This window comes from Zootoca vivipara, chromosome 1, assembly GCF_963506605.1.
Source record: "Zootoca vivipara chromosome 1, rZooViv1.1, whole genome shotgun sequence".
In the NCBI taxonomy this organism is placed as follows: Eukaryota; Metazoa; Chordata; class Lepidosauria; order Squamata; family Lacertidae; genus Zootoca; species Zootoca vivipara.
The window spans coordinates 42,902,269-42,929,946 of record NC_083276.1 but is presented as its reverse complement, the minus strand read 5'-3'; the positions used below and the strand labels follow the sequence as shown (position 1 = coordinate 42,929,946).

The 27,678-nt window shown below is 43.8% G+C and overlaps 2 protein-coding genes across 11 annotated transcripts in view; both read right to left on the bottom strand.

Annotated features, from left to right (window-relative positions):
* The window catches only part of LOC118083419 (MAX gene-associated protein), a 28,895-nt gene extending 18,793 nt beyond the window's left edge, over window positions 1-10,102 (bottom strand). For 3 of the 8 annotated variants that reach the window (XM_060273563.1, XM_060273556.1, XM_060273555.1), the window contains exons 1-5: window positions 7,947-9,759; window positions 6,450-7,533; window positions 2,572-3,484; window positions 1,039-1,129; window positions 759-878 (exon numbers count right to left, since the gene is read on the bottom strand). In XM_060273563.1, coding sequence (XP_060129546.1) covers window positions 759-878; window positions 1,039-1,129; window positions 2,572-3,484; window positions 6,450-7,462 — 2,137 coding nt within the window. In that variant the 5' untranslated portion in view covers window positions 7,463-7,533; window positions 7,947-9,759. The other 5 variants (XM_060273550.1, XM_060273546.1, XM_060273549.1 and 2 more) reach the window with 5 other exon arrangements.
* A 2,345-nt stretch (window positions 10,103-12,447) lies between these two features.
* The window catches only part of TYRO3 (TYRO3 protein tyrosine kinase), a 62,289-nt gene continuing 47,058 nt past the window's right edge, over window positions 12,448-27,678 (bottom strand). For all 3 annotated transcript variants that reach the window (XM_035111768.2, XM_035111776.2, XM_060273573.1), the window contains exons 12-19: window positions 26,666-26,761; window positions 25,554-25,634; window positions 24,745-24,837; window positions 23,713-23,834; window positions 23,041-23,150; window positions 18,641-18,800; window positions 16,992-17,128; window positions 12,448-16,548 (exon numbers count right to left, since the gene is read on the bottom strand). In XM_035111768.2, the coding sequence (XP_034967659.1) occupies window positions 16,173-16,548; window positions 16,992-17,128; window positions 18,641-18,800; window positions 23,041-23,150; window positions 23,713-23,834; window positions 24,745-24,837; window positions 25,554-25,634; window positions 26,666-26,761 (1,175 nt within the window). In that variant the 3' untranslated portion in view covers window positions 12,448-16,172. The remainder of the gene's footprint in view (window positions 16,549-16,991; window positions 17,129-18,640; window positions 18,801-23,040; window positions 23,151-23,712; window positions 23,835-24,744; window positions 24,838-25,553; window positions 25,635-26,665; window positions 26,762-27,678) is intronic.

Sequence of the window (27,678 nt, the reverse complement as noted above, 5' to 3'; positions counted from 1 at the left end):
TACTCTCCAATTTGGGTTGTGTCATTCTCCCCACATCAGCCATTTCATGACTGGTGCCCCCAGCACTCTCAAAATTCAAAATGTGCCACTAGTCTAAAAAGGTTGGCGACCTCTGAGAGAATCTGTAAGCCACCAACTCCCTCAAGCACAGGTGAAGGGCTCTAATACGAATGTGGGCAGCATTCATTAATACAGTGGTACCTTGGTTTACGAACTTAATCCGTTCTGGAAGTGCGTTCTTAAACCAAGGCGTGCTTTCCCATAGCAGCAGGGGATTCAATTTACAAATGGAACACACTCAACAGGTTCTGCTTCCAAGGCAAAGTTCACAAACCAAAACACCACCTTCCGGGTTTGCAACATCCTTAATCCAAGTTGTCCATAAACTAAGCTGTTCTTAAACCAAGGATCCACTGTACATTGCATCAAAGTTTAGTTGAATAGACCACAGAGCACACACATGAGAAACAATATCTGAATACTATGTTCTAAGGGCAATATTGAACCAAACTGTTCTACTAGCTCAGTCACTTCTGGCTGTGCAGTGAAACTTCCCTCTTCCCTCTCTGTATGCCCCTGAAATCTGTTATGGTTCTCCCCTCAACCCTTCAGAGCAGTTCTGTTTGGGGTGGCATGAAGAGAGAAGAGGGATGAGACGTTATGTTGTATGGCCAAAACTGTGCTAGCCAAACTGTTTTGATAGATGCTGCTCTAGATAACTATAGCAGCAGCTGTGGAATCTATTGCTGATAACATACCTTCTTGAAGACTAGGATGTATCACTTGTCTGTGCCTGAAGGACTTCAAATCTTCTAAGAGCTTTGTTTCTAGAAGTTGTAGGTTTATTTGAGAGTCTGTCATAGAACAAAAAAGTATTTCTGAAACATACAAATACAAAAAAAATGTGTATCACATTCTAACATACAAATGGTAAGAATGCGATACACTTTTTTTTAAAAAAAAAACCTGTTTGCTTAGCAGTCTTAATTTTTCCTGCACTAAGGCCGCCCCATCTCAATTATGCAGTGTCAAAAGTACCTGAATCATATGTAGTCAGGAAGGAAGCTTCTCCATTCTGTAGTCCTTCTCTTCCCCCAATTTTATCAAGTCTGTGTTTATCAAGAACATCCTATGCATAAAGAGGGACTACAATAAGTGTTAAATGCTTAACCAAAAATGGCCTAGACCAGTGGTCCTCAACCTTTGGGCCTCCAGATGTTTTGAGACTACAATTCCCATGATCCCTGACCACTGGTCCTGCTAGCTAGGGATCATGGGAGTTGTAGGCCAAAAACATCTGGAGGCCCAAGGTTGAGGACCACTGGCCTAGACAACCTACCAAGAGTCAAATTAATATTAACAAGATTTAATACATACTAGAGCTGAATAAAATGGTCTGGATTTTAAATTCTGCATGATCACATACAAAAGGCAAGGTCACAAGTACAGTGGTGCCTCGCTAGACGAATGTAATTCGTTTCACGGGTCTTTTCTTATAACAAAAAATTCGTCTAGCGAATCCCATAGGAATGCATTGAAATTTTTTTGAATGTTTCTTTGCCCATAGGAACGCATTAATTGAATTTCATTAATTGAAATTGAATTTCAATGCATTCCTATGGGAAACCGCGATTCGCTAGACGAATTTTTCGTAAAATGATTTCGTCTAGCGAGGCAACCTCCGCTCGAAAAATCCTTTCGTTAAGCAGGGCATTCGTTAAGCGAGGCACCATTGTACATAAAAAGAACACCCTGCTGATTGGACCAGAGGCCTATCTTGTCTAGTGTGCTGGATGCCTATGAAAAGCCCAAATGCAGGATATGGCACTCTCCAACTCACATTTTCCCAACAACTGGTACTCAGAAGCACATTTCCCCTGATATTGGAATTAATATATGTCATTAACATAGCCTTCTCCTCCAGAAATTCACCCTTTTAAAGCCATCCACACTGACAGCCATCACCTCATCTTGTAACAGAAAATCCTGTTATTTTTACTATGTACTGAATGAAGAAGTATTTCCTTTTGTCTGTCTTGAATCTTTCCACATTCAGCATCATTGGATTGCCCTGGGTACTAAGTATTCTGAGGGAGGGAGAAAGAAGTCTGCCTGTCCACTTTTCCACACTATAATTTTTACACACACCCATCACATCCTTCTTTACTCACCTTTTTACTAGGCTAAAAGCCCCAAATGTTGTAACTTATCAGTGAGTTGCTCCAGTCCCCACTTTGGTTGCCCTTTACCAACTCTGTAGCATCCTTCTTGAGGTGTAAACAGAACCGTACACAGAACTCTCCAAATACGGTTGCATCACAGGTTTATAGAAAAGGATTATGGCACTGACAATTTTATTTTTTATTCCTTTCCTAATGATCCCAAACATGGTCTAGAAACTCACTGTACATTCAGAGCTATTGAAACTAAAGAGAGTGAGCGTCAAAGTGTAGAGATCCCGCCACCCCAAACCTGCAATTTTCACAATAAAAAAAAGAAATGCACATTTGGCTTTCAATCTGTCTAGTATAAACTACGCTAGACAATATTAAATTTAAATGATAGATTTACCTTTGATGCAAAGGATGCAAAGAGGACTCCATCTATATCCTCGTAATCAAGCACGAGCTCTGGCTTGGCAAAATCTGGTCCCACATTGCTTGTTAAGGCAGACTTTGCTGTGAATTTCAAGGATGGTTTAATCTCGTAGAATTTCACTTTACGCGGTCTTCCTCTTCCTCTTCTAACTGGCCCCGACAACACATCACCTGCTTTCTTATCAACACCCCTTCCCAACACAGCCTCCTTGACTACATTTTTCTCTTTTCCTCCATGAATAAATTTGGTTGACGTAGGGGGCAAGAGGTTGAAACTCGTTGCTTTTTTTGTTGCCGTATGGCTGCTGTATGTTTCAGTATTTAGATTCCATGGCACATCTTTGCCTAAATAGCACTTCTCAGTGTTATTGCTTCTGAAATGAAATTCTTTTTGTTTTGTTTTCACAACTTTAAGCGGGCTAAATAGTTTATTTTCAAAACAGACTGGCAAAGAATTTACTGAATGATTCAAAGAAGACTTCTCTGTCTTATATGAAGACAAAACATCCCGAAGAGCAGAGATGGTCATATTCTTGGTGGTACCACAGCACTTTCTGGAGGCATCAGGCACTGTCCCACTACCCAATTTTAAAGTTTTGGCTTTGGCAACACTCTGTGGTTGCTTGTGGGATTCAATGTCCACTTCTCTTCTTCCTATTTCATCACAGTTTTTCTCCAACTGCGCCTCTGAAATCTTGTTGCTCTCTCTACAGAAATATTTTTCTGTTGCTTTATCAGTGTCTTCCAGTTGCACGAGTATCCTCTCTGTGTGTACCCTTGGCCCACAAGCATAGTCATCTACAGGCTCATCTTTAATGGATATATGGATATCATCATTTGAGTTCAGCAGTGATTTCACACAGGAATCACTTTCACAAGTTGTTGGACTGGAGAAAGGAAAACAAAAACTAGATCAATGTAATTGCAGAAAGTAAATAATATCCTGATAAATTTCTTTTGCCCAGTTTATCATGCATTTGTATAAAAATTATGTATCTGTTGTTGCTAAGTAATGCAAAACACTAATGGCTGTGCAGCTTATACATAGCTTTAGCAGCTTCCATGACTAGTGTGTAAGTGAATCAGCCTTCATTCATCCATCAATCAAAACATACATCATTCAGGTTACCTGCGATTCCATATATATTTTCTAAAGCATTGCATTTGCTGGATGAAGAGTTTGGATTTGATATCCCGCTTTATCACTACTCTAATGAGTCTCAAAGCGGCTAACCATCTCCTTTCCCCTCCTCCCCCACAACAAACACTCTGTGAGGTGAGTGAGGCTGAGACTTCTGAGAAGTCTGACTAGCCCAAGGTCACCCAGCAGCTGCATGGGGAGGAGCAGGGACGCGAACCTGGTTCACCAGATTACGAGTCCACTGCTCTTAACCACTACACCACACTGGCTCTCTGGATGCTATAAAATCTGGATGCTATAAACTCAGACCAAACTTTATTTTAGTGTCACAAAATTATTCCCTTCTGTATTCCCATCTTATTTTGGTTGATGTGGGAGTAAATTCCAGTGAGACCTTCTCACAATTAAGCATGCATAGAATTTTGGCCTCATGTACCGTGTTTCTCCAAAAATAAGAATATTTTTATTTATTTATTTTTCCTCAAAAAAAACAAAACCCACGGTGGCTTATTTTCAGGGGATGTCTTATTTTTTTATTAAGTATGGTACAGTTTAACCTACAAGCCTATCACTATGGCTTATTTTCGGAGTATGGCATATTTTCAGGGTATGGCTTATTTTTGGAGAAACACGGTACCTACCTGGAAAGAATTACGTATGCACGTAATTAAGTATGCACGGAATGGGACTGACTGCCAGCTTTAGTTTAGCATTTACAGTATATTCCTGCGTATAAGACTACTTTTTAACCCAGGAAAATCTTCTCAAAAGTCAGGGGGTCGTATTATACGCTGGGTCGTATTTCTTATACAGTGAGTATATCCCAAACTCTATATTTTAACTGGAAAGTTGGGGGTCGTCTTATACGCCCAGTCGTCTTATACGCCGCAATATACGGTATTTAAATCAGAGATGGGGAACTTTTTTGATCCCACAGATCAGATCTTGACCTAGCGCCACCCTGTGGATCAATTTTGACAGATGGGCAGGACAACCTACCCGTCAATCTCAGGACATCTGTATGATGCCACATGATTGACAGGTGGGTCATCCTGCCCACCTGTCAAAATCACTTACACTGGGTTCCGAAGCGCACAACAGTCAGCTGGGAACTGCAGCCAGGCACTTACAGAGTGACAAGCATAGAACTGGCCAAGTGCTTCTGCATGCAGGTTCCCTTTATGCTGCAATCCTATGCACTCTTAATTGGATGCGGGTCTTACTGAATCAAAGAGCCTACTTTACTTAATAGTCATGCTGGCCACATGACCTGGAAGCTATACGCCGGCTCCCTCGGCCAATAATGCGAGATGAGTGCCGCAACCCCAGAGTCGGTCACGACTGGAGCTAATGGTCAGGGGTCCCTTTACCTTTATTGTCATATTAATCAAACCAATTTTCTGCACTCCCAAGCCTGCAGACTTACTTACTAATGAAATCATTAAAAGTTACTTCTTTAAGCTACCACTTTAAACGGACACTGCTGGGACTTCAATCTGACCCCTCTGAATTCCAGCACAACATTAAAGAACTCTAATGCCCATCAGTATTCCGATCATGTATTAGGTGGCAACTACCACCTTCTTTTTCTAGTACTACAACTCACACCAATATGGCACAGAGGAACACACACACACCAGGTAGATTGCATCAGATACGAAATGCCATGCTGGCCAAAGCAACCACTTATCTTGACATTCTGTATCTGGCAGCAGCCAATTACATGCCACAGAAGTAAGGGGAAACGACAATATCCACCCTCCGTTTCTCCCCAGCCTCTCACTATTGTAAGAGTACGATAATTTGAGCTGGTACTTTCACAGAGCTTTAATTTTTTTATCCCCCGTCTCCAATTCTGCATGCTATCGGCAGTGAAAACAGATACAAATAGCATCAAAGGAAAGACATAAGCAGACTTAACACTAAGTGAGTCAGAAAGCGGTGCAGGGAGGCCAGGGCACTCACTGGTGGGGAAGATCTCACCTGCAGGCTTAATATGGCCCAAAACACATCTCCAAAATACCCAACCAAGCCATTTTTAGTAAACTTCACCCACCCATCAAACGGCATCATGTGACATCTTCTGTCAACCATTTTGAACTGCCTACCACATGCCACAGCTTTCTTTGGGAACGACATAAAAATTATGTATTCTACATAGTTCCCACAACACTAAGGGCAGCCAAGATTACCATCACGGGGCTGGAATGATTACAACATTTTGGGTGTTTAAGTGTAGGGAAAAGGTATGGGACACACACACACACACACACAGAGAGAGAGAAGATAAAAGCCTATAAAATTTTGCATGGTTTGGGGCTATCCAATGAAACTGAATATAGGATGGCTTCAAACCATAGCTGTCAAGTTTTCCCTTTTCTCGCGAGGAAGCCTATTCAGCATAAGGGAAGTTCCCTTAAAAAAAGGGAGAACTTGACAGCTATGCCCCAAACCATTTAGGACAGGCAACAGGCAACAGATCTTCACATAGTACATAGTTAAACTATGAACTTTGTTACCATGAAGCATAGCGATGGCCACCAACTTGCATGGCTTTAAAAGAGAATTAGACAAATACATGGAGGGTAGGTTTATCAATGGCTACCAGCAATGATCGCTGTGTTCTACCTCCACTATCAGAGGCAGTGAGGCTCCAATTACCAGTTGATGGGAATCACTCATCCCCAATAATGATAGATATGTAACTGTACCATTCAGATACATCCTGCTTTAATATTGACGCATCACATTCTGTGTCGGGAGTAAGTGTTTTTTTCTCCAAAGAAGATTTACACATCTTCCAAGCATTACATGAAGCATCTAGGTCTCTCTGCTTCAGATCCGAAACAAAACTGCTTGTAAAGTTAGCAACTCTACGTCTTTCCTGCTCTGGGCAATCATTTTGCGTTGCCTTATGTTCAGGTCTGCTGCTCAGACCAGCTTTCTCGAACCCTTTGAGAAATGGGTTGTAGTCTATTTTCAGTTGTGTAATTTGTATGTTTTGATAGGCAGTCACAGCAAAGAACTCTGTCTGTGGAAAAATGAAGGTATGGACATCATGACCATTTAGCTGAATCACTTCTGTGGCTTTGTCAGCAGGCACCAAGTGTAGCCGAGGTAGATAGCGGTGCATAGAGTGCAGAATGATATGCCCTTCCTGGTCCAAGGTATTGCTAGTAAGTTTGAGGTTGTAGAAAGAGACCCGCTGCTGCATCCAGTAATGACCAGTAGAAGGCGATTCAGGGTGAATGAATACTCTTCCCAGCACATGGGGTTCTGCTTTCCCACTGGGCTCCCAACTATGGCCATTCCATTTATAGCGTAAGTTGTCAACTGGAGAAATATCCACAACCAAGATATACTTCAGCTTGGAGTCTAAGCCTGTTATCCAGTATCGACAGTATGGAAACATCCGCCTTCCCTGCTTAGTCAGAATCATTTCTGTGCTGCGATAGTAGAACTCATTCCACATATTGTTGTTGTCTAAGGTAACAGTAATGCTTCCTGAGGTGCAATCTGCTGGAAGGCAGGTCTTCACTTTCGATTTTACAGGTGCTGCTATACTGCTAGCAAGGCCATTGTCCTCTTGATTTGAAAACAAGTCTCCTTGGTCAGCTATTTCAGTGATCTGTGGCTGTTTCATGAGAACATAAAGTTCAGGCACTGTGCCCAATGCCTTTCCACCATCCTCATTCCCAAAGGCAATTGGTTGCTTCTTCATCATGTACAGTGTTGTAAATTATCATATCAACTCCAAAGTTGCGAGAGTTCTGACAGCCTTTCCCTCATGGCCACCTTGTTAAGAAACAACAAAATACACAATAAATATTTGCAGAGAAGTTAGACTTGAAATAAGAACATAAGTGGAGGAGGAAAGCACATGTGATTTCAGCAGCATGCACCAACCCATACACATTTAACCATAGTTTAATATGATGTGTAAACAAGGCCTAAGTGTGTCAGCTAATTAGAAGATTGGGTGGTCAGAGTAGATAACATTGTTGCACACCACCCCAATCTCCAAGCGGTGAGAGATTCCAGGGGTTCCAGGCGCTTACCCAGAGGTCGGTTTTGCGGAATGAGGGACAGCAGAGACTGTGGTGGCTTTACGATATATTGTTTATTTACACTTATATACCACCTGAGCCTACAACGAAGGGGCTCACAGTGTTAACATCCCAAGAAGAACTTGCATCTCCCATACTCACAGCCTTAGATTCCAGCAGAAATCAGGCATGGCTCTGTCTCTCAGTCTGATTCTAGCTTCTAGCTCTCACACACATCTTTGGCCTTTGTCCTTCTCACCAACAGCCAGGTAAGGGAAGGTTAAGACTTAAGACATTTGCCCCTAGATGTACAAACCAACTACAGAATAACAGCTTCCCTGTAGAAAAATAGCAGACAAATTAACAAAGGCATTAAAAGGCACACCATCAAAAACAGATAGTAAAACACAATTAAACTTTTAACCCAACACCAGTAGAGTACAGTGGGACCTCCGGTTACTAACTTAATCCGTTCCGGAAGTCTGTTCATAACTGGAAACCGCTCGTAACATGAGGTGCGCTTTCGCTAATGGCATCTCCCGCTGCTGCTGCACCGCAGGAGCGTGACTTCCGCTCGTATCCCAGGGCAAAGTTCGCAACAAGGGGCATCTACTTCCGGGTTAGCAGAGCGCGTAACCTGAAGGGGGAACGGTACGTAACGCGAAGTACTACTGTAACAGCATGTTCTTTTAAAGCAAGTTCCAAGTCCATCATGATCTCTTCAGGCCTTCCTTTTCTTGGTGTACACTCCCAGTCCTGCATCAAAACAGCTTATCCACTTGGCATGCCTAAGATAATGTGTTTCTGACATGTTTAAGCCTCAGTACCAGAGCTACATCACTCAAAGGCCTTGCTCATTCTTTTCTTTGTGCCACTGCAGCATGAAGCTTTCAAACACACACACACACACACACAGAGTTATCAGAACAATTAAAAAAACACCCATTAAACAGTTCCCATCACCAACAAGCACATATCAACCACATTTCAAAAAGCAAAGGCAAAACTTCCAAGAAGAATTCATGCTGTAAATCTGTGGCACAGTACCCAAAGGCACAAACCCCCACCCCAACACCACCCAGTTGCCTGCATGGCTCTTTGTCCTGAGTTTCAGAAAGTTCATATTTTGTGCATCAGAAGGGGAAAGTAAAGTAAATCAACAAACATCCTTTCCCATCAGCTACATAAACTGTTTATGTGAGGTGAACCAATCAAGAAGGGGCCAACTCTGATGTTGATATTCTCTCAAGAAGAAAGGTAGCGTGTTGGTGCATCACGCGACCTAACCCCACTGCCTTTGCAAAAGCTATCATTTTCTAAGAGGGAGTTAGGCCGACGGACTTGCACAAGAGACGGCGGTTCTTGCGGGGGGGGGGGCATTTACAGCGTCGAGCAGGCGAGTAACCCAGCTGAACACGGAAAGCTACAAAAGGAAGCTGCTCGCCTCGCTCCTCTTCGGTTTGCTGCCATTATTTTTACACCCTCATCTCAGCCAAATACCTCAAGGAAGCTTCCGTTGCGTCGAATCAGCCCTGCTCATGCCCCACAGCCTGTGCTGCTCAGGTGTCCCTCTGGACATCCAAACCTAAGTGTAGCCTTTATCGGTCTCAATGGGCGGGAGGGAGACTAGTTGCACCCCAACTTCCCTCACCAACAAACCTGGGGTGGGAGGTGGGGGGGGGGGAAATGAATCCGCCACGCGGGCGCTAAACTCTGACCGACTCTCTCGCCCTTTCCACTCTCCTGGAGCCAATCCGGGGCTTTGTCCCGCCCGCCCTCCGGATGTTTATGGTCGATGGCTCTTCCCATTCCCCCCGCCGCCTGGAAGTCGCAAGGGAGGCACGAGGGAAGGTGGGCGCTGCCCGCGAAGGAGAGCCTTCCGCTGCCCGCCATCCCCGTTGCCCCGCAGCTTTCCCTCGCGCCTACCTGGCGGGATCTGGGCCCCAGGTTCCCCCCAACCCCTCCAGCCCCGCGCGCACACACCTCCCGCTGCAGAGGCAAGACCGACACGTGGTGCTGCTGCCAGGCGGACACAGACCGTCCGCTCGCGTGACGTAGTGCTTCCGTGGGTCACGTGTACGCCCTCCCCTCCCAAGGGCTGCAGTCCTTACTTACCTGGGTCGGCCTGGGAGCCAGACCCGTGGAAGGCGCTGGGTGGGGCTTGCTTTGGAGCGATGTAGATATGGGGTGGCATGAGGGGAAGTGGAGGAAAAGGGACGTCGGAGCACTGGGGGCGCGCCTGCTGCTGGCCTCGTCCCACCTGCTCAGGAGAAGGGGTGCTCGCTCCCCGTCCACCTGCTCGCGCGCCGAGCCTTCCCTGGCTGGCCGCGCGCGCGCCCCCTCCTGCCGGGCGCCCCTGCGCCTTTCGAGTCTAAACCTGGCAAGCACGTGGGAGCTTTATCCGGACCCTGCGGAATGTGACTCGCTCAACTCAGTGCGACTTACTTTCGAATTTAAAAATGCAAGGATTGGCTTGAAATGCGGCAGCTTGCAAATTATTTTCATTTTGACATTTCAAAACTTGGCTTCCTTCCCCCTCTTTCTGCGGTTCCTTAAAATTATTCTTAATATCTTCTGCATATCCAAATGAACTTAATGTGCTCATTTATTCACTATCTTTAAATGTATGCTCTTATGAAACTGCAGATTACAATAATCCTGCCAATTTCCTCACCTTACAGGTAGGTAGCCTGTTGGTCTGAGTCGACCAAAATAAAAACTTAGTTGGTCTTTAAGGTGCTACTGAAGGAATTTTTTAAATTTCCTCACCTGTTATTCAACAAACCATTTCCATTTGCAGCTTGCAATATTCTAATTTTCCGAGTTTCACCTGTATAGCATTTGCTTTTTTTGCTGCTGCTGCTGCATCACACTGTTGACTCATGTTAAGCTTGTGTTCTACTAAGACCCCTATATCCTTTTCACGTGTTCCACTGCCAGCTTCTTGGACCACTTCAAACATCACATTTGCTTGCACTTTATTTCTGAAATAGGCCACTGCTGATACAAAAGGCCTCCCCAATGTAAAAAAAAAAAATCCCCTACTGTAAATATTCTGAATTTGCTTCTTTTTCTTGAGAAGTAGAAAGTGTTTTCAATTGCACTAAACCAAAGTCTTGGGAATGTATTGTTTTTGGGTACCGTATTTATTTTTATTTATCCTTCAGAAAATGGAAGTGTAAAAGACGTATTACTTATGTATTATTTGTAACTAGAATCCATTGGTTTGGGTCCTACCAAGCTTGCTCCATCTTCCATGTGACAGCCCTTTAGATCAGGCTTCCTCAAACTCGGCCCTCCAGTTGTTTTTGGCCTACAACTCCCATGATCCCTAGCTAGCAGGACCAGTGGTTAGGGATGGTGGGAATTGTAGTCTCAAAACATCTGGAGGGCTGAGTTTGAGGAAGCCTGCTTTAGATATTTGAAGGTGGCTATCAGCTCCTCTCAGGCTCCTTTTCCAGGCTAAACATACCAAACTCCCTCAACCATTCCTCATATGGCTTGGTTTCTAAACCCTTGATCACCTTCATCACCCTCCTCTGCACACGTTCCAACTTGTCAATACCTTCTTAAATTTGTAAATTGTGGTACTGAGCACAGTACAGGTACTGAATAGAGCGGTAATATTACTTCCATTGATCAGGACATTAGATGTCTGTTGATGCAGTCAAGTACAGGTGAAACTCGGAAAATTAGAATATTGTCGAAAAGTGCATTTATTTCAGTAATGCAACTTAAAAGGTGAAACCAATATATGAGATAGATGCATGACATGCAAAGCAAGGTATGTCAAGCATTTATTTGTTGTAATTATTTGTCGTTAGGCAGGTCAATTATAAATGGAATGTAATTAATGAAATGTAATAGCGATGTTTATTTTTGTATTATTGTAACTATTTAATTACTGTGGAATTTCCAAAGGAAAGCATTTGTAAAAATTAAAAGAAAAATAAATAAGAAGTTGCATTACTGAAATAAATGCACTTTTCGACAATATTCTCTACCTTTGTTTCTTGTTTCGTGTTCCTTGGGTGGTGGATAACAAAATGTAATAGTCGGTAAGTCAATTCTGAAAGTACTTGGAAGTATCTGATGGAGAGCCTCTTCATAGCACCAGTCTCAGAGCAAATATTCCACAACAGCAGAGCCAGCCCACTACGTTTTGCTGCCTCGGGTGAAGAAGAATTTCATGCCCTGGACAAGCAGTTGAATCTTATTTCAATACTGGGAATGGAATAGTAGCCTCTGTGGCAGCTGAGGGCAGCAGGCAGGTTGTGGGGGCACAGAGCAAGCCACATGGCATGCACAGCTCTGTCCAGCAAGTTACAGCCAGGGGGCTACTTCCCAGCATTAGCTGCCTGAAGCAATCGCCTCACTCTGTTGAATGATGAGGAAGTTTTGAGAAGTTGACTTCACAAAGCAGTGCTTGATGAATGGTTTAAAGCAGGAGGAAAGGCTTCTGCAGCTGCAGTGCTAAAGTAGTCATGCATTATAAGAAGGCTGGTACACTCTTATCCTTCCCTTCAATTTTGTCTACTCAACCTCGAGAACAAATGTTTTAAGCAGTAGTTTGATCTTGGGAACAGTCAAGTTTGTTTCTATTTTGAACCTTTTAAAAAAGCAACTGTAAAGTGACGGCATGAAGGGAATAAAAAGCAAGCACTAGGACACAGTACATATTTTATTTTAAAAAAGCATAAAAACTAATGACATGCTTCAGAAAATTAGATTTTATATATACACTTGCTCTGCTTGCTAGGTGGCTGCTGCAGGAAACTTAAGCTGCAATCTGATGCACATTTGTTTGGGAATGAATCCCACTGAACTCATGAGACTTGATTCCGAATGAAAGAGGCACAAGTGGGACCTGCAACAAAAGGTTGCAGCGCGAACTGCTTCTGTTTAGGGTTCCATACCACCTCCCCACAGTCAACCAGCATTCTAAGCCACTGAACATGCTCAGGCCTCTTTAGGGTCCCTCTTAGGTTTGTTTTCCCCTTCATTATTTTTGGTACTTCGAACTTTTAACCTGCTGATACTTCCCACTTGTGTGTGAGTGATGTTGTTCTGATCACACAAGCAAAGACACTCTTGAATATTGGAACTAAAGGGTCAGTCTGTTAAACATCATGTTTTGCATTGCTTGCTATGAGAGCACAGGTATGGTGACAAGGCAGCACTCGGTTAAGAACTTTGTTCTCACCAGTCTCCTGTAAACTTGTTTAGTAAACTTGAGGGAGGCAGGGCATAATGTCTAACAAACTCCACTCGACACCCATGCTGAATTATTGCATAGGCCATTCATTGGGAAGGTTTCTGTAAGACAGTTGCTTTGACTGTCTTAATTAAATCAGGCGAGTGTCCATAAAAATCCCAGGTCCAAACAACTGCAGTATGCTGCAGAATTTCTACACTGGAAATTTCAAAATACTTATTTCACATATGCATTCAGATTCAAAAGTATAATTTGAAACTTGGGCTTCCATCACAAAATTTCGTAGAGGAACTGGTGGGTTTTGTTAAGTAGATAGAGGAACTGTTCTAATGTAAGTTTTTGGTCCCAAATCTACTGCTTCATTCCAGAACACAGAATACGGCTTTCTCAGCATTGACCGTACAGGACCATTTTTAACTGATAAAACTTTTTTTAACTCATACCACCAGCACCACTTCAATTACTTGCTTTTGGTAACATAGTGTTGTGGTGATGGGAAGCCCATATGCACACCAGATACCACGGGCAATAAGAGCATACCACTGATGATGTTTGCACAAATCAAGAACTTTTCCCCTAGCTGATGCTGTTTCTTTATTATTATTATTATTATTATTATTATTATTATTATTATTATTATTAGAATTTGTATACTGCCCTTCATCAGCAGATCTCAGGGTGGTTCACAACGTAACAGATTTATTAATCCGTGTAATATTTATATGCTTGCTTTTCATGAAAACCTAATGCAAACCATTAAACCTTTAGCCACTCCTTTGTTCACGCAATCAGCATGGTTAATGTTGCATAAAAGGGGAGAACAGGGCCTATTTCTAGCTGCATGCCCCCACCCCCGTCTTCTGTTTCGTAGTCATGCTGAAGGGTGGTGCTTGAGTCAGGGCAGAGACGGAAAGGCTTTGATGAGATATTACTCTGCAAAGTTTCTGGCACATGAGAATGACCACTCCACTCTTTTAACCAGTGGTAAACTGATTGTGATAAGGGGCCTTGTCAGTGTCTCTCAGGAGGATCTGTTTGGTGGTTGAATTCCAGTAATTCTAGATTACCTTGTTTCACAAGGGGCAGGAAGAAAGGTAGCCTCAGCGAGCACTGAATGAAGCAGCAAAAAAAGGAAAGCATGACTAATAATGCAAACATACGATCAGTGGTTTTCTTTTACCATGGGTGGAGTTTTGTTGTGCCGAAAGCCTCTAAGGCAGAGATGGGGAATATTGTTGGAGAACTCCTCTCATAATCTGTTGACCATTGGCAGATGCTGGTGGGAGTTAGGAATACAATAACATTGGGAAAGTCAACAGGTTCCCCATCCATGCTATAAGAGACCTGCAGCCTGGAAACATATATAATAGTAGGCATGATCTCACCACTTTAATACCTATGGATTTCAACAGCAGAGAGCTACACATATGTTAAGCACTCTCATGGAAACCAGTTGGACCAAAAAATACTTAATTTAAAAATTGATGCACCCAATGTGATTCTGAGGCTGCCTATTGAATGTGATTCTGTGGCTGCATCGGGGAATTTTTTCTAACAGCCCAATAGGAAGAATTTAGGTTTGCTAAAAATTCAGGCAGCCGTGGTAACATGTAATGCCCTAGGCATGCCTTATGTTAGGAACAGCTAAATAAAAAAAAACTCTGATGTGATTTACACATTGTCAAAGGCTTCTTCTTCAAAGCGCATGTTATTCTTTTCAGTTATGATTAATCAAAACAGGCTTATTGGAAAAATGAGAGCTCAAAAATGAACACTTCCTTCTGGAATGTTACCAAAATACGTGAAGTTATGCTCCAATGCAGTTGAACCTCTGCAGAAGGCCAGAACAACCTCTAATGAAGTAGGCCAGTGATTCTCAAAGTCTTTCTGACTGAAAACTACTTCTCTGCATGGAAAGCATTCCATTGGTACCTACTGCTGTTTTTCTGCTGATGTCAACTGAGCAATTTCCTTGCTGCAGCTAATACTAATTTTTTTTAGGATAAAGTTTATAAAACAAACATCTGTTTTTAATTTAAAGTTCTGCCTCTTACTATCATTATAGACCTCCTTTTTGTATATGCACTTTTTGTAAATTGTACACACAGAGCTATCCTAGACGTGTCTGCTCAGAAGTCCCACTGAGTTCAGTGGGACTTACTTCCTATATAAGTGAGTATGTTATTGCAGCCTTAGTATCAAATTTCCCCATGCGCTAACTGCTTTTCCTACACTGGTCTCTCAAAATCTGTCTGAAGTTTGGTTTCGTCCGTATACATTTGCCACCCTGTCACAGAGTTTTGCTGACAAGGGAACTGTGCGTAAAGCCAACTTCATGTCGAACATAAAACAAAGAAAGACAAGAAAACCTAGTCCTGCAGTGTGGGAGAAGACCAACTCTGCAGGGAGATGTCAGACCAGCCTTCACCAACTTGGTGGCCTCTAGATTTTTTTCTTCTACAAATCCCATCAGCTGCGCTGCCTGGCGCTGATAGGAATTGTAGCCAAAAAAGATCTGGAGGGCATCAGGCTGGCAAAAACCGTGCCTGCATGTTGTTGCTTAGCTGCAATGTCAGCCTTGAGGAATGCTTCCATCGAACAGCCAAATACCAGTCCGAGAAACGCTACAAGATTTCTTCATTTTACAGAAGCAGCCAGTTTGAGAACCACTGAGGTAGACAAGAGGACTAGGTGGTACTGCTAAACTACTGTTCCCCCTCATGCCCTTAAATACAGTATCCATCAATAGCAGATCATTTCCCCACCACATGTGCTGGTCCCAAACTTCCTTGCTCAGAGCTGGAAAATCTTACCAAAAAAGAGAGAGAGTGCTGAGTAGCACCCAGTTCAACTCCAATATTCCGTTATCAATTCGGTTGACAAACAGGCATTCGCTGGCTGTAAGTACAGACTAGGCCACTCCTACTGGATTTCGTTTCACCATTGCAGGAAGCTAGTTTCAGAAGGCCAAGAGGTGATAAAGATCTGTGGTCATTTTGAGCATTAGCCACAGCAACTCAAACAGCTGCAGAAGTAGCTCATTTTACAGCTACCTATGCTGGTTAAAAGCAGCCTACAACTGTCTTTGTAAAGCAGTACCAGATGATGATAAAAATGCACGCATCTTATTGGAGGAGAGTGAAGTGTCATTCCCCCCCCCCTTTCCTTTCAGGCTAACATCGTTTTGGTCCCATCTCCAAATCGTAAAGAAGGCTCCTGGCTCCCCCCTCAGATGCGTCCGGATGCCTTTCACTTTCAGCATCACTCGCAAGGCACAAGGGGCTCATGATGTAACGATAGTCACTAGTGACAGTGGCAGCAGCTGCTCCTGGAATGTTCGCGTCACCGTCCAATGTTCCAAAGGGACAATCAGTTGAGGGGTCATTCCTGTAAGCTTCTTGTGGCTTCCCAATGTTGACATACAGGGGGTCCTGACTGGACGAGAGCAAAGACAGTCTGGCCAAGATCATTTCCAGTTGCAGTTTCAGGGCTCCGAAGCTCGGGCGCAGCTTAGGTTCTGAATGCCAGCATCTGCACATGAGATCGTAGCTGCACGACAAACCACAAATCAAAATGAGAGAAGAAGCACATTGGGACAACCAAAGGCTCTCTGTGTATGCTTCCCTGGGAACATATATTTATATTTTAAAAATAAAAGCTGCATACCAGTGTGTATTCCCTCTGCCCAGTGGAACACAGTGGTTAAACAGATTCGTTTCTGTTTTGATTGCAAAATACATTTTCAAAAGCACATTGGCAACATTTGCTAAAGGCAAGCTGAACAGTATTAAAATAATATGGAAGAATCTCGATTAAATCATGCAACCCACCCCTCTGTCCATTAAGAAAGCATTCTCTACAATGGGCACAGCCCATGGGCACTTTCTCCTATCTGAGCTGGCCCAAAGTATGGCTGTATTTTTGTGGAACTTCTGCACTGTAGAAGAAAATGTTCATGTTTGGAAAACCAAATGGCTTAATAAACTACTCACACATCTTCCAAGCACTCCAGGGGTTGTTTCAGTCTGTTCCCACTGATGAGGTAGTTGTAAATTTCTGCATTCTCAATGCCTGCATAAGGAGTTTGCCCCCGCGTCACAATTTCCCACATTGTCACACCAAATGCCCACTGAAATACAGTAGGGGGGGGGAATATAGTTAAACAAATGGGAAAAATATATTTAACTAACAGTTTCAGGGGAAGAAACACGCTTAGAATATCAGTCGTCTTTTTTTCAGTCTTGCTCCCAGTATAATCGGACAGAGATGATTCCTGGATTTCCTGTTCCAGTGCAGTTCAGTCTGAGTGTGTCAAAGGACTGTGCTTTCATTCATAATTTTCTGTCTTTCCTCCTTACGTAAATAATCCTAAATAATATTAAAAGCAGTTTGATATGGCTAAATGGTTTACCTGCACAAACTGAGGATCACTTTAACAGGCCCAGAAAAGACAACTAACTGCTAATAGGTATGTAACTCTCAAAATCCAGTTGTTAATGAACGCAAACACCCCTCTTCGGCCGAGGACTACCACAACATTACACTAGAGGGAGCAGTCTTCTTTTCGCAGAGCAATCATGCTATATTCACAAAATGGGATATTTGTATCCTTACGTACATAGGAGCTTAGGGTAGCATACAATATGACAATCAGAGTTCTTTCTCAATAATTGCACCATGTTAGAACGGTGTGAATCATATTGTGATGTCTCTGGATGCTGCACAGAAAACCAAGTTATAATGGGCAGCATACAAATGTAAGAAATGCGTTCTTTCATTCTTTCCATTCTGTGTGTGTGCTGGGGATCAATGGGCAGGAGAGGGCTATTGCTTATGGGCTTCCCAGAAGCATCTGGCTGGCCACTGTGAGAAACGAGATGCTAGGCTAAATAGATCTTTGGTCTGATCCAGCAGGGTTCTTCTTCAGTTCATAGAAAAATTGATGTTCCTCACAGAACACTGTGCCTCTGGCCCACCGTTCCCATGACTCAGTGTTCCTTCCCTGCCTCCACTTCCTTCCCTTTCCGCTGTTGTTTCCCTAGTGTCAAAAGCACCATGTGTGTCCTGATGACGCAATATAAAGAATAGTAACCAACGCTTCTTTTGTTTCATGCTGCTTTATGTTTCAGAGTTCCATGACAGCCCTGGTGACGTGCAAAGCTTTTGCAAAGCTGCCTGCATTGGCTTTGGGTTGAGAAGCGTGATAGTCCCTCATCACAGGCAAATGCCACAGAAAGCAGTTTGGCCAGCTCTATGCTTGGCACTGGGAAACGTTGAGCACAAACGTTGTGTGATATTAGCCCAAGGCTTCCGAGGTGCTTCCCAGGGCATAGGGCTGGCCAAGCTGCTTTCTGCAGGGATTGCCTGTGCAATTGAGCCTCCCAGTTTCCATCTACACACCCCTTGCCCACAGCTGACATCATTTGGGGCAGGTGAGTGTGGCTTTGGGAAATGGCCTGGCAGGCCAAACGGAGACCTGTGCCAGGCCAAATTTGGCATGCAGGGCAGAGGTTCCCACCCGGATTATGCCTGGACAAATGTGATTGTCTTTAAGGGGCCACAAGAATCTTCATGGTTTTTGCGGCAACAGAATTTGTACGTAGGGAAATAGGTGCTCCTGGGAAGAGCAAAAAAGGCTCACCACATCACTATGTGTTGTGTAGAGATTGTCCGCCAGGCTTTCCAGTGCAAGCCACTTCACTGGCAGCTTGGAGGCACAGCCCTGGCGGTAATAGTCTCCACTATAGATTTTCTTTGAAAGCCCAAAATCAGCAACGCACACGTTCATGTATTCATCCAACCTAAAGGAAACAAAAGAAGAAGAAAGCTGCTGAAGAATTCAAGCAACTTGGCATACGCAGGAAGAAAGCAACAAGTGCAGGTTTTCTCCTTCAAACACCACTGCCTTCCCTGGCTTGAGAGTCTCACGGTTACAATTCACACGGCTAAGTATGCTTAAGACTATTGGTGAACCTGAGTCATCAGCAGCTAACACCTGCTGAGTAGTCGGCATGACTGGTAGCCTCCCAGCTGTTTACCTTAGGAAGTGAGCTACCTATGTCTAAAGGCCATAGGGCGTAGCTCAGTGGAAGAGCAGCTGCCTTGCATGCAGAAGGTCCCAGCCTCAACCCCTGGCATCTCCAGGTAAGGCTGGGAGAGACTCCTGCCTGGACAGCCACTGCCGGTCAGTGTAGACAACACAGAACTAGATGAACCAATGGTCTGCCTCAGTAGAAGGCCCCTTCCTATGTGACAGGGGGAGGATGCTGGTTTCAAATGGATGAGGTGATTCACTTCCGCTTGCCTCCTTCAAGGAGGAGTGAGAAGAAGCAGGGGAGCCATCAGCTCTTGAAGGGCCCAAGAGGGACAGCCCCTTCCCCATCCTTCCCAGTGGCTCCTCAAAGACCTGCACACACACCCTGAGAGGAAGGCTGAAGAGGCCACTGATATCATGAGAAAATTCCGATGTTTTGTTGTTTTATCTTTAAAAATTTTTAAAATTATAACTGGCCTTGAGTGAGTTGGCAGGAAGTCAGGGTATGAATAAATTTCTAAATGTTTTGTCAGCACCAGTCAGTAATACACAATGTGAGTTGGCACATCTCAGACCATGTCTACTCAGAAGTCAAGTCAATGGGCTTAGGTCTGGGTAAGTGGAGTCAGGATTGCAGCCTTATTTCCCTATGTACAAACATGTAGTTACTGTGGTTACATGAGGTAGAAATGCAAACAATCCTGCTTCCTTTCAGCTTCTTCCTCTCCCTGCACTGCATGCTGAGTGTGGAGGAGGCACTGGAACAGGAGAATACAGCACTTCCCACTTGGCCTGTTTTGTGGGGCATGTGCATAACGGAACAGAGAGCAAGCAGGTGCCTTCACTCCAGGGAAGCTGTGGGGCTCCCTTTCAACCAATGTGGAGTTCCTAGGACCTCTGCCACTGGCTTGCTTCTCCACCAACAACCAGGAGCCAGCATGGATGGTCTTAAGAGACCAGTGGTGGCCCTGGCCTAGGTCACATAGGCCCAGTGAAATTGATTGCCTTCTTTGTTTGCTCCATGTGAAAACCGGGAAAGGAGGAAATATGATAAATTCATTCCAGCAGCCCAGTCAGCACATCAAACAGAGTTGCTAATGCCCAATTATGCTTATAGAATTTCTTCCAGCAAAGCAAAGGGTTTTGTAAGTTGGATGTGTGCTTGGCGTAACCTGTTTTTTTTATATATCCCAGCAGATCAAAGCAGATAATGTTTCTGAACTAGCCTTACAATGCTTCATTTTAACTTCAGGTGCCAGAAAGGCTCCTCTTCCCTCCCCTATTATAGGGGGGGGGAAGCAAGGTTATTTCATCAGAACCTCACCTTTCTGAAATTCCAAGGGATGTATCCAACTGAGTCATACACAGAGAAGACCCATTGGAATCAATGCACATGACTAACTTAAGCGCATTTGGTGCTAGTCAGCTAAGCTTTACTCAAGAGTATACCTACTGAAATTAATGAACATGACTAAATCAGTGCCATTAAGTTCAATGGGGTCTACTCTGAGTAAAGCTTAGTTGAATGCCACCCATAGATTTCAGTGAATCTGCTCTGAGTATGGATTGCATTACATAACTGCTAAATGCTTCATAAATGCATTTAGCAGATGCTCATTACTGAAGATATGCATACAAAAAACCCATGACAATAGCAGAAGGGTACCAAAGCATTTGTCTGTGTAACAAAGTTGCTATAGATTTTTTTCCAGTTGCTCCACTTCTAACTGGTCTAAATTCTCTAAACACCTCTCCAGACAATGTTGCAAAAGATTTTTAAAAAAGGAAAAGAAAAAGATGAAGTGCTATATGCCTACTAATATCCGTACCATAATATCCAATCCCCACAGAATGGGATAGGAGGAAGAATATGGTTTCTGCTTAGCAACAGCCATACACAACTCCTCCTTTTGGTCTTCCAGACTCGCTTCTGACACTTTCATGGCTCTGTTTGATTTTGATCTGCCTCATCTCAGTAAAAATAAAGGACGGGATTCACTTGACAAGCCCTATCAGTGGAGCCCTGTGCAAGGATTTCTGCTTATGCAACAGGGCTTCCCGAAAAAAATAAGCCTGGTGGGGGAGGTCATGAGAATTCCCCCCCCCCGAACAACATTCAGGGGAGGGGGATTCTTTCATCTGGCAAACTAAAATGCTTGTGCAGAGGGAATATTCGTCACAGCATGATTCTGAATTCTATCCATAGTTCTACCCATGTTTTGAATTTTATTTTGTTTTACAACACTTTTGAAAATTGTTTGAAACTTAAGAGAGGTTTTTCCTTTGATTGAGAGGTATATACATTTGCAAATAAACAATAAATAAAACTTGAGGCGTGGGAGGGAATAGGTTTTTCCTTTAGGTATCTTTCTTTAAAAAAATAAAAATTATCCTCTTCTGCAAGCCTTCCCACATTTTCCTTTGTTGAAACATTTCTCCTTGCCTTGTCTTTCTGAGTCAATGCCACCACCTTCCTGAAATGGTGGGCAGTCTAAGAGATAGGTTATATGAGCTCGCTGCTCGTCTTTTTGGTTAGTCACATCTAAGAACTTCAGTAGGAGAGTAAACACCCACAGGGAAAATATTGGGGGGGGGGGAACCTGACAAAATGGCGCAGGTTCAGGCTGGGGAGTTGGGAAGGTGTAAGGCCCTTGCCATGGAGAAGTGTGAAAGATGTGTCCATGATATTAGAGTAGGGAAGGGAAGTCTGTGGCCTTTCAGATGATATTGGACTCCAATGCCTATCAGCCCCAGCCAGCATGGCCAGTGGCCAGGGATGATGGGGGCTGGAGTCGAGTAATATCTAGACCAGGGGTCCCCAAACTTACCCGGCTTCGGGCTGGTGCCTGCAGTGCCAACCGCGCAGCGGGCCGGAAGGTGGGGGAGCGTGCGTGAACACACACCCATACGCATGCGCACATGCTATTTCTGGCGCACTTCTGGGTCGGATGTGCGCTGGAAATAGCTTGTGCGCATGCGCACGGGTCTCCTCCAACCCAGAAGTGCGCTGGAAATGACGCTTGCGCATGTGCGCAAGTTATTTCTGGCACACATCTGACCTGGAAGTGGGCAGCTGCGCTGCGCCGATAAGAGCAGGCAGCGGCAGAGGGCGGCGGGGGTTGCCGGGGGCCGCATGAAAGAGCCTTGAGGGCCGCATCCGGCCCGCAGGCCTTACTTTGGGGAACCCTGATCTAGACAGCAATAAGTTCACCACCCAATCATTTTCAGAGCACTCATGTGGGGTTGAAAGAGAGGCAAATCTCATTTTCCTTGTCAACTCAAAATACTAGTCTGAATGTTGGGAAATTGCAACTTTCCTGCAATGGATGCTGTCACAGATGGGGTGTTGGCTACTCCCGAGTAAGCACTCCACACATCCTCTGGATTTTCATAGTTTTATTGTGCATGCTATGTACAGTGGTGAGATGTCTCAAATCATGTCTGCTCTGCATGGGGCAGAAGCCCACAATGGCCTCTCGTGGGCTCTGACCCCCCTTTTAAGACTCCAAACGCCCCTCCTCCTTGCTCTATGGGTCCTCCGTGGTCCCAAACCAGGCTCCTGAGGTGCCGTTCCCTCTCCTCCCTCCTTTCCAGCCCCTGCTGAAGCTAGCTCCTCCCCTGCTTCCCTGCTACCAACCTGGAGCTGAGCCACCAGGACTCTGCAGAGCCCTGGACCCGTCTTAACCCTTCCTGTTCCTGATTTGAACTCCCAGACTTGCTGCTGCTCTCCCATCTGATGGAAGTAAGCAGAGTGGGCTGCTCTCTGCAAGCCCTCTCTCTTACAGATGCATTAGCAGCAGGTAATGTTGTTTGGATCTCCTGCAAGAGCTCAGTAATCAATGAATTGTTTCATTGTTTACAAAGGCTCTCCATGACCTAGTTTCCTTCCTGGACTTAGCCAGCTGCAGCCACACCTGGGGAGCCTTGGGCTTTCCCAACTGACCTTTTCTGTTTCTCTTAATCTCTGCAAATGCTTCAGTTAACCAATAAGGACTTTGTGGACTTACATGCAGTTCCGAGCAGCTAGGTCTCTGTGGATGAAGTTTTTGGAGCTCAGGTACTCCATGCCACTAGCAATGTCAATCATAAACTTCAGGAGTGTCTGAAGAGGCAGGTTCTGCAGAAAAGAAAAACATGCAATTATTGGACAAACTACAAATGTTTCGCCATGCTATGTTCAGGCATTTTCCCATTTGTTATCAACCCCAGAGATGACTGGGAGCCAATGAGGGGAACAAATGTTCTGGTGGTTTAATCACCCTGCTTTTGTTGTGCTGTAGTGCCCAACAAAAGTGCAAAAAACTTTGGGGAAGCAACATAGAACAACTAATAAAGCCTAGTATAAAGCCACAACTAATGCACTGTTACCGCATCCATTGCATTTAATAAATGTTGCAGAACAAAACTGCAAACACACACACACACACACACACACACACACACACACCAGTCTGAAGGTGCCCTGGATGAGCTTTACATGTTTATATGCTGAGCAATGAACAAAGCTTGTAATTTGTCTTCAACTGACAGCAATAAGCAGAATGCCTGAACTTAATGCAGGGTATATAATAGATCTGCCCCAATACAAGAAGATGTATAGTGTACATTCAACAAATAAAGATGTGTGAACCTTCCAATTAATTCTTCTGTGAGAGATTTGGTATGAGAGAGAATCTTACAAAAGGGTTTTCTCCAATCCGGGACATCAGTAGAAAAGAGTGAAGGTCTCCATGCTTCATGAACGGCAGGATAACCATTGGGATTGGAAGCCGGCCTTTAGGCCGATTGCGCAAGCTGACTCCTGATAAGAGAGAAGAAAAGAGCAACTAGCAAGTATAGTCATCTCTGACCACCTGCCCCAACCTATTGCCTTCCAGATATTTTGGGCTACAGCTTCTATCATCCCAGACCATTGGCCTACTGAGTGGGGCTGGTGCAAGTTTCAGTCCAAAAACATCTGGAGGGCACCGGATTGTACTCCTCTGTTCAAAATCTGCTAAAAACACATTGCTATTTTTTCTGGAGGGCTGAATGTCTAAACCTTTGGTCTGATCCAGCGCCTATGTTCAGTGATATCTATTTTTATTTACTACACAAGAATGTGTAAGCATTAAGGCATTTCCGTATGTTGATCATTCTCCTCTAAGGAGTTGTCAGAAAAAGCTCTGCACTTCACAGTGCCATATAGTATAAATCCAAAAAATGGACTTTTCCCCCTTCCTTCCCTTGAACCCAGGAACATCCCATCTAACGCAACAGGATAGTGTGTGCTCCGAGGTCCCATTTCTTAACCTGCCCACCTAATGCATCTCTGTCTGCAGTGCAGTAAATGTAATTGTCTGACATATAATGTTTATTTGTTGGCGAAATGAGTGTCGGAGAAGAGAAGCAGTGTACTGTTACAAGCATTTGGAATGTGAGAGCATGTAAGTTCTCAGAGAATTTATACTGTATCCAAACAGGGCAGCGCATGACTTTGCTGCTGCTGTCTCCCAGTTCAGCACTGCCTAGGAATGGTGGGGTGGTGCCACAGAGCCACTCTCACGCCACTTGCACGACGGTTGCTAACTAGGATGGTGCAGGGCCAGTGTGCCCATGCCCCGCTGCCCTTACTGCTGGTAAGTGGCCGTGACGGCAGCGTCCGGAGCTGCTGTGCACAGGAGCTGTGAAATACGCTTTTGGTGCCAAATACGAGATGCAAAAGAGCTCACCAATCAGTTTAGTAACGTGGGGATGGTCAAACTCTTTCATGCAGGCAGCTTCCCTCAGGAATTCCTCAATGTCATTTGAGGTGAAGATATCCGCTGCAATAAAAGAAAAGACTGCTGAAGTTTCCTTTTGAACTAGCTGGGGATAACTTCCAAGGAAATACTGTAAGCAGAAAAGTCAGGGCTTCTAGAAGCACCGGCCGCCCTTCATTAAATGTTTGCACTGAGAAGCATACAGACACATTTTATATATTTAACAAGATTCATATATTGTAGTAGGACAAAAGAGCTCTAACTGGGTTTACAAGACTGTCTAGAATATTTATTTAGAATACCATTTAAAAAACAACAACCTGTAGCCACATCCACAACATACTTTTAAAACATTCTTATTCCACTTTAGGAGTCATGACTTACCTGCAAATTATCCTAGGAAATGTAGTTTGTTAAGGGAATGGAGAGTTGTTAGGAGACCCTAAATGAACCACAGTTTCCAGGATTCTTGGGGGCAGGAAACATCTTAACTGGAGATGCTGGGGATTGGGTTATTGTTATTGTTTGGTTTGTTATTTTGGTATGCATTTCTGCAGTTTAATATTGTAATCTACCCTGTGATCCTTGGATGAAGGGAGGTACTGTATATGAATTTAATAAATATTAAAATAAGATAAAAATTGAATCCGGTACCTTTTGTATGCAAAACACATGCTCTACCACTAAACTATGGACCCTTCCAAGGATCACAGGCATAGTAAAATGTGTAGTGACAATGAGGCACTGGGAACATTTCAGGGACCCTAGATATTACTCACCTTTGAGCATTTTCACCGCAACCTTCTGGAGAGAGCCATCAGGCAGCTTCAACTGACCCTCTCTTACAGACCCAAATTCCCCTAATAAGGATCACAAGAAGAGAACAAGGTAACATTAAACATAGTGCAATTGATTTTTAATCCAAGGGACCATTAAGGATGGAGTGGTTAGGTAGAGGGTCTCTTCCAATGAAATACCTGCTGGAATGATTTTCAAAGAGATAAGTGGTCAATATCACACTGAAACTCAAAATCTACAGTTTCTTTCTCTCTCTTTCTCTCTTTCTCTCTCTCTCTCTCTCTTCTGGAAACATAGACAATTAAGAGCTGGTGGGACCTTAGGGCATAATTCAACCAAAGTCAGCCAAAATCAATGGAAGTTAGAAGAGCTCAGTTTTGGCTGCATTGTGCCTCTGGTTCTTTACCAGGCAATGAAATACCGAATGGTGGACAAGGACATTAGCAGTGAGCTAGAGCAGTCATGTCTTTTAAACCTTTCTCCAACTTTAGCCCTGGCTCTTATTGCTCTCCCCTTTTCCCCTAACAACATTTCTGCTCTCTGTTTCTGTTTCTGCTCTCTCCTTCTTTTTTCATATATTTTACAAAGTACTCCCTACCTTTCCCTTTGTGGAAGGAGTGTGGTGGAGTCTCCTTCTTTGGAGGTCTTTAAGCAGAGGCTTGACAGCCATCTGTCAGGAATGCTTTGATGGTGTTTCCTGCTTGGCAGGGGGTTGGACTGGATGGCCCTTGTGGTCTCTTCCAACTCTATGATTCTATGATTCTATGAATCTCTTCCCTTATTTGACTTCTCGAGTTCCCAGGGTACCTCAAAATGCCAACCATAGCTCTACACTGCTCTTATTGGGCAGGCTAATGGATATACAGAATGATTGTTAAGACCCAGATAAAAGGCAGCTTCTAGCCACATTGGGATTAATCCCAATAATGCAAGGGTGCAGAAAATGTGGTCCTCCAGAGGTTGTTAGACGACACCTCCCATCATCCAAGGCCCATTGGTCAAGCCTGCTAGGACTGATGAAAGTTGGGAGTACAACAATATATGGATGGCCACGAGTTCCCCAACCCTGGTCAAGGCTCTGGTTCACACTCACCTTTGCCTAGCATTCTTCCTAGAGTAAACTGTTGCTCCTGGATCAGGACATCTTTCAGTTTGGTCTTCAAGTCATCACTGATACCTATACTGTCCACTGGAGAAACAAGAGAGATAGAAAAAGGGGCATGTAAGCACAGAATCTCAGTAAACCTAACTGTTCCCTAGAATCACGAGGTTTCATCCTACCCACAGATGGTGTTGAATAAGACACCGACTTTGAAAGATGCTCAGCCTAATCCCAAGCATTTCCACTCAGAGAGGATGTTCCTCTCTGGTACAGGGATGGGGAAGCTGTGGACTCATATGTTGTTGGACTAAAATTCCCACCAGCCTCAGCCAACATGACTACAGGTCAGTAATAATGAAAGGTGAAGTCCAGTTAACATCTGGTTTCCTGCCTCTGTGCTACTTGTATGTTCAGGATTGCTGCCACAGCAATTCCCTTTTCTAGTCTTATGAAATATGAGACGCTTCAAATTTCCAGATTTATTTCCTTGCTTTGCACCACCACCCAGTGCTAAAGTTTCAGAGAATTTCTCTTAAACAGCTAACAGGAAATAAGAACAGTTTAAGCAGCAAAAACGAATCAGACTTGCACCAGTCCACTCGACAGGCGGTCATTTGGGAAGCAAACTGTGGATGATAAATCACAGCTGTTTGGAAACCATGAGATCTTTGAAGTTGTGGACTATCTGAACTTTCACTTGAGGTATATTATAAAGGCTATTTTGTTTAAGTGGCTAACAAAAAATAAAACCAGCTAATACACTTTAAATGCTATATCAGCAGCAACCAAACCAAGATAAACTCAAGTAACATTAATTAAATGCCTGTACGAATAAGAAATGTTAAACAGTCTCCAAAAAGTGGCAAAATAAGGCCTCAAAAGCTCACTCATATAAGGTATTTCACAAAATGGCTACCAAAACTGAAAAGTTGATGGTCCTTGTAGCCAGTCCTATATGCAACAGACCATGGTAATCAAAGCAGAGTTGCCCCCATTTATCTTGG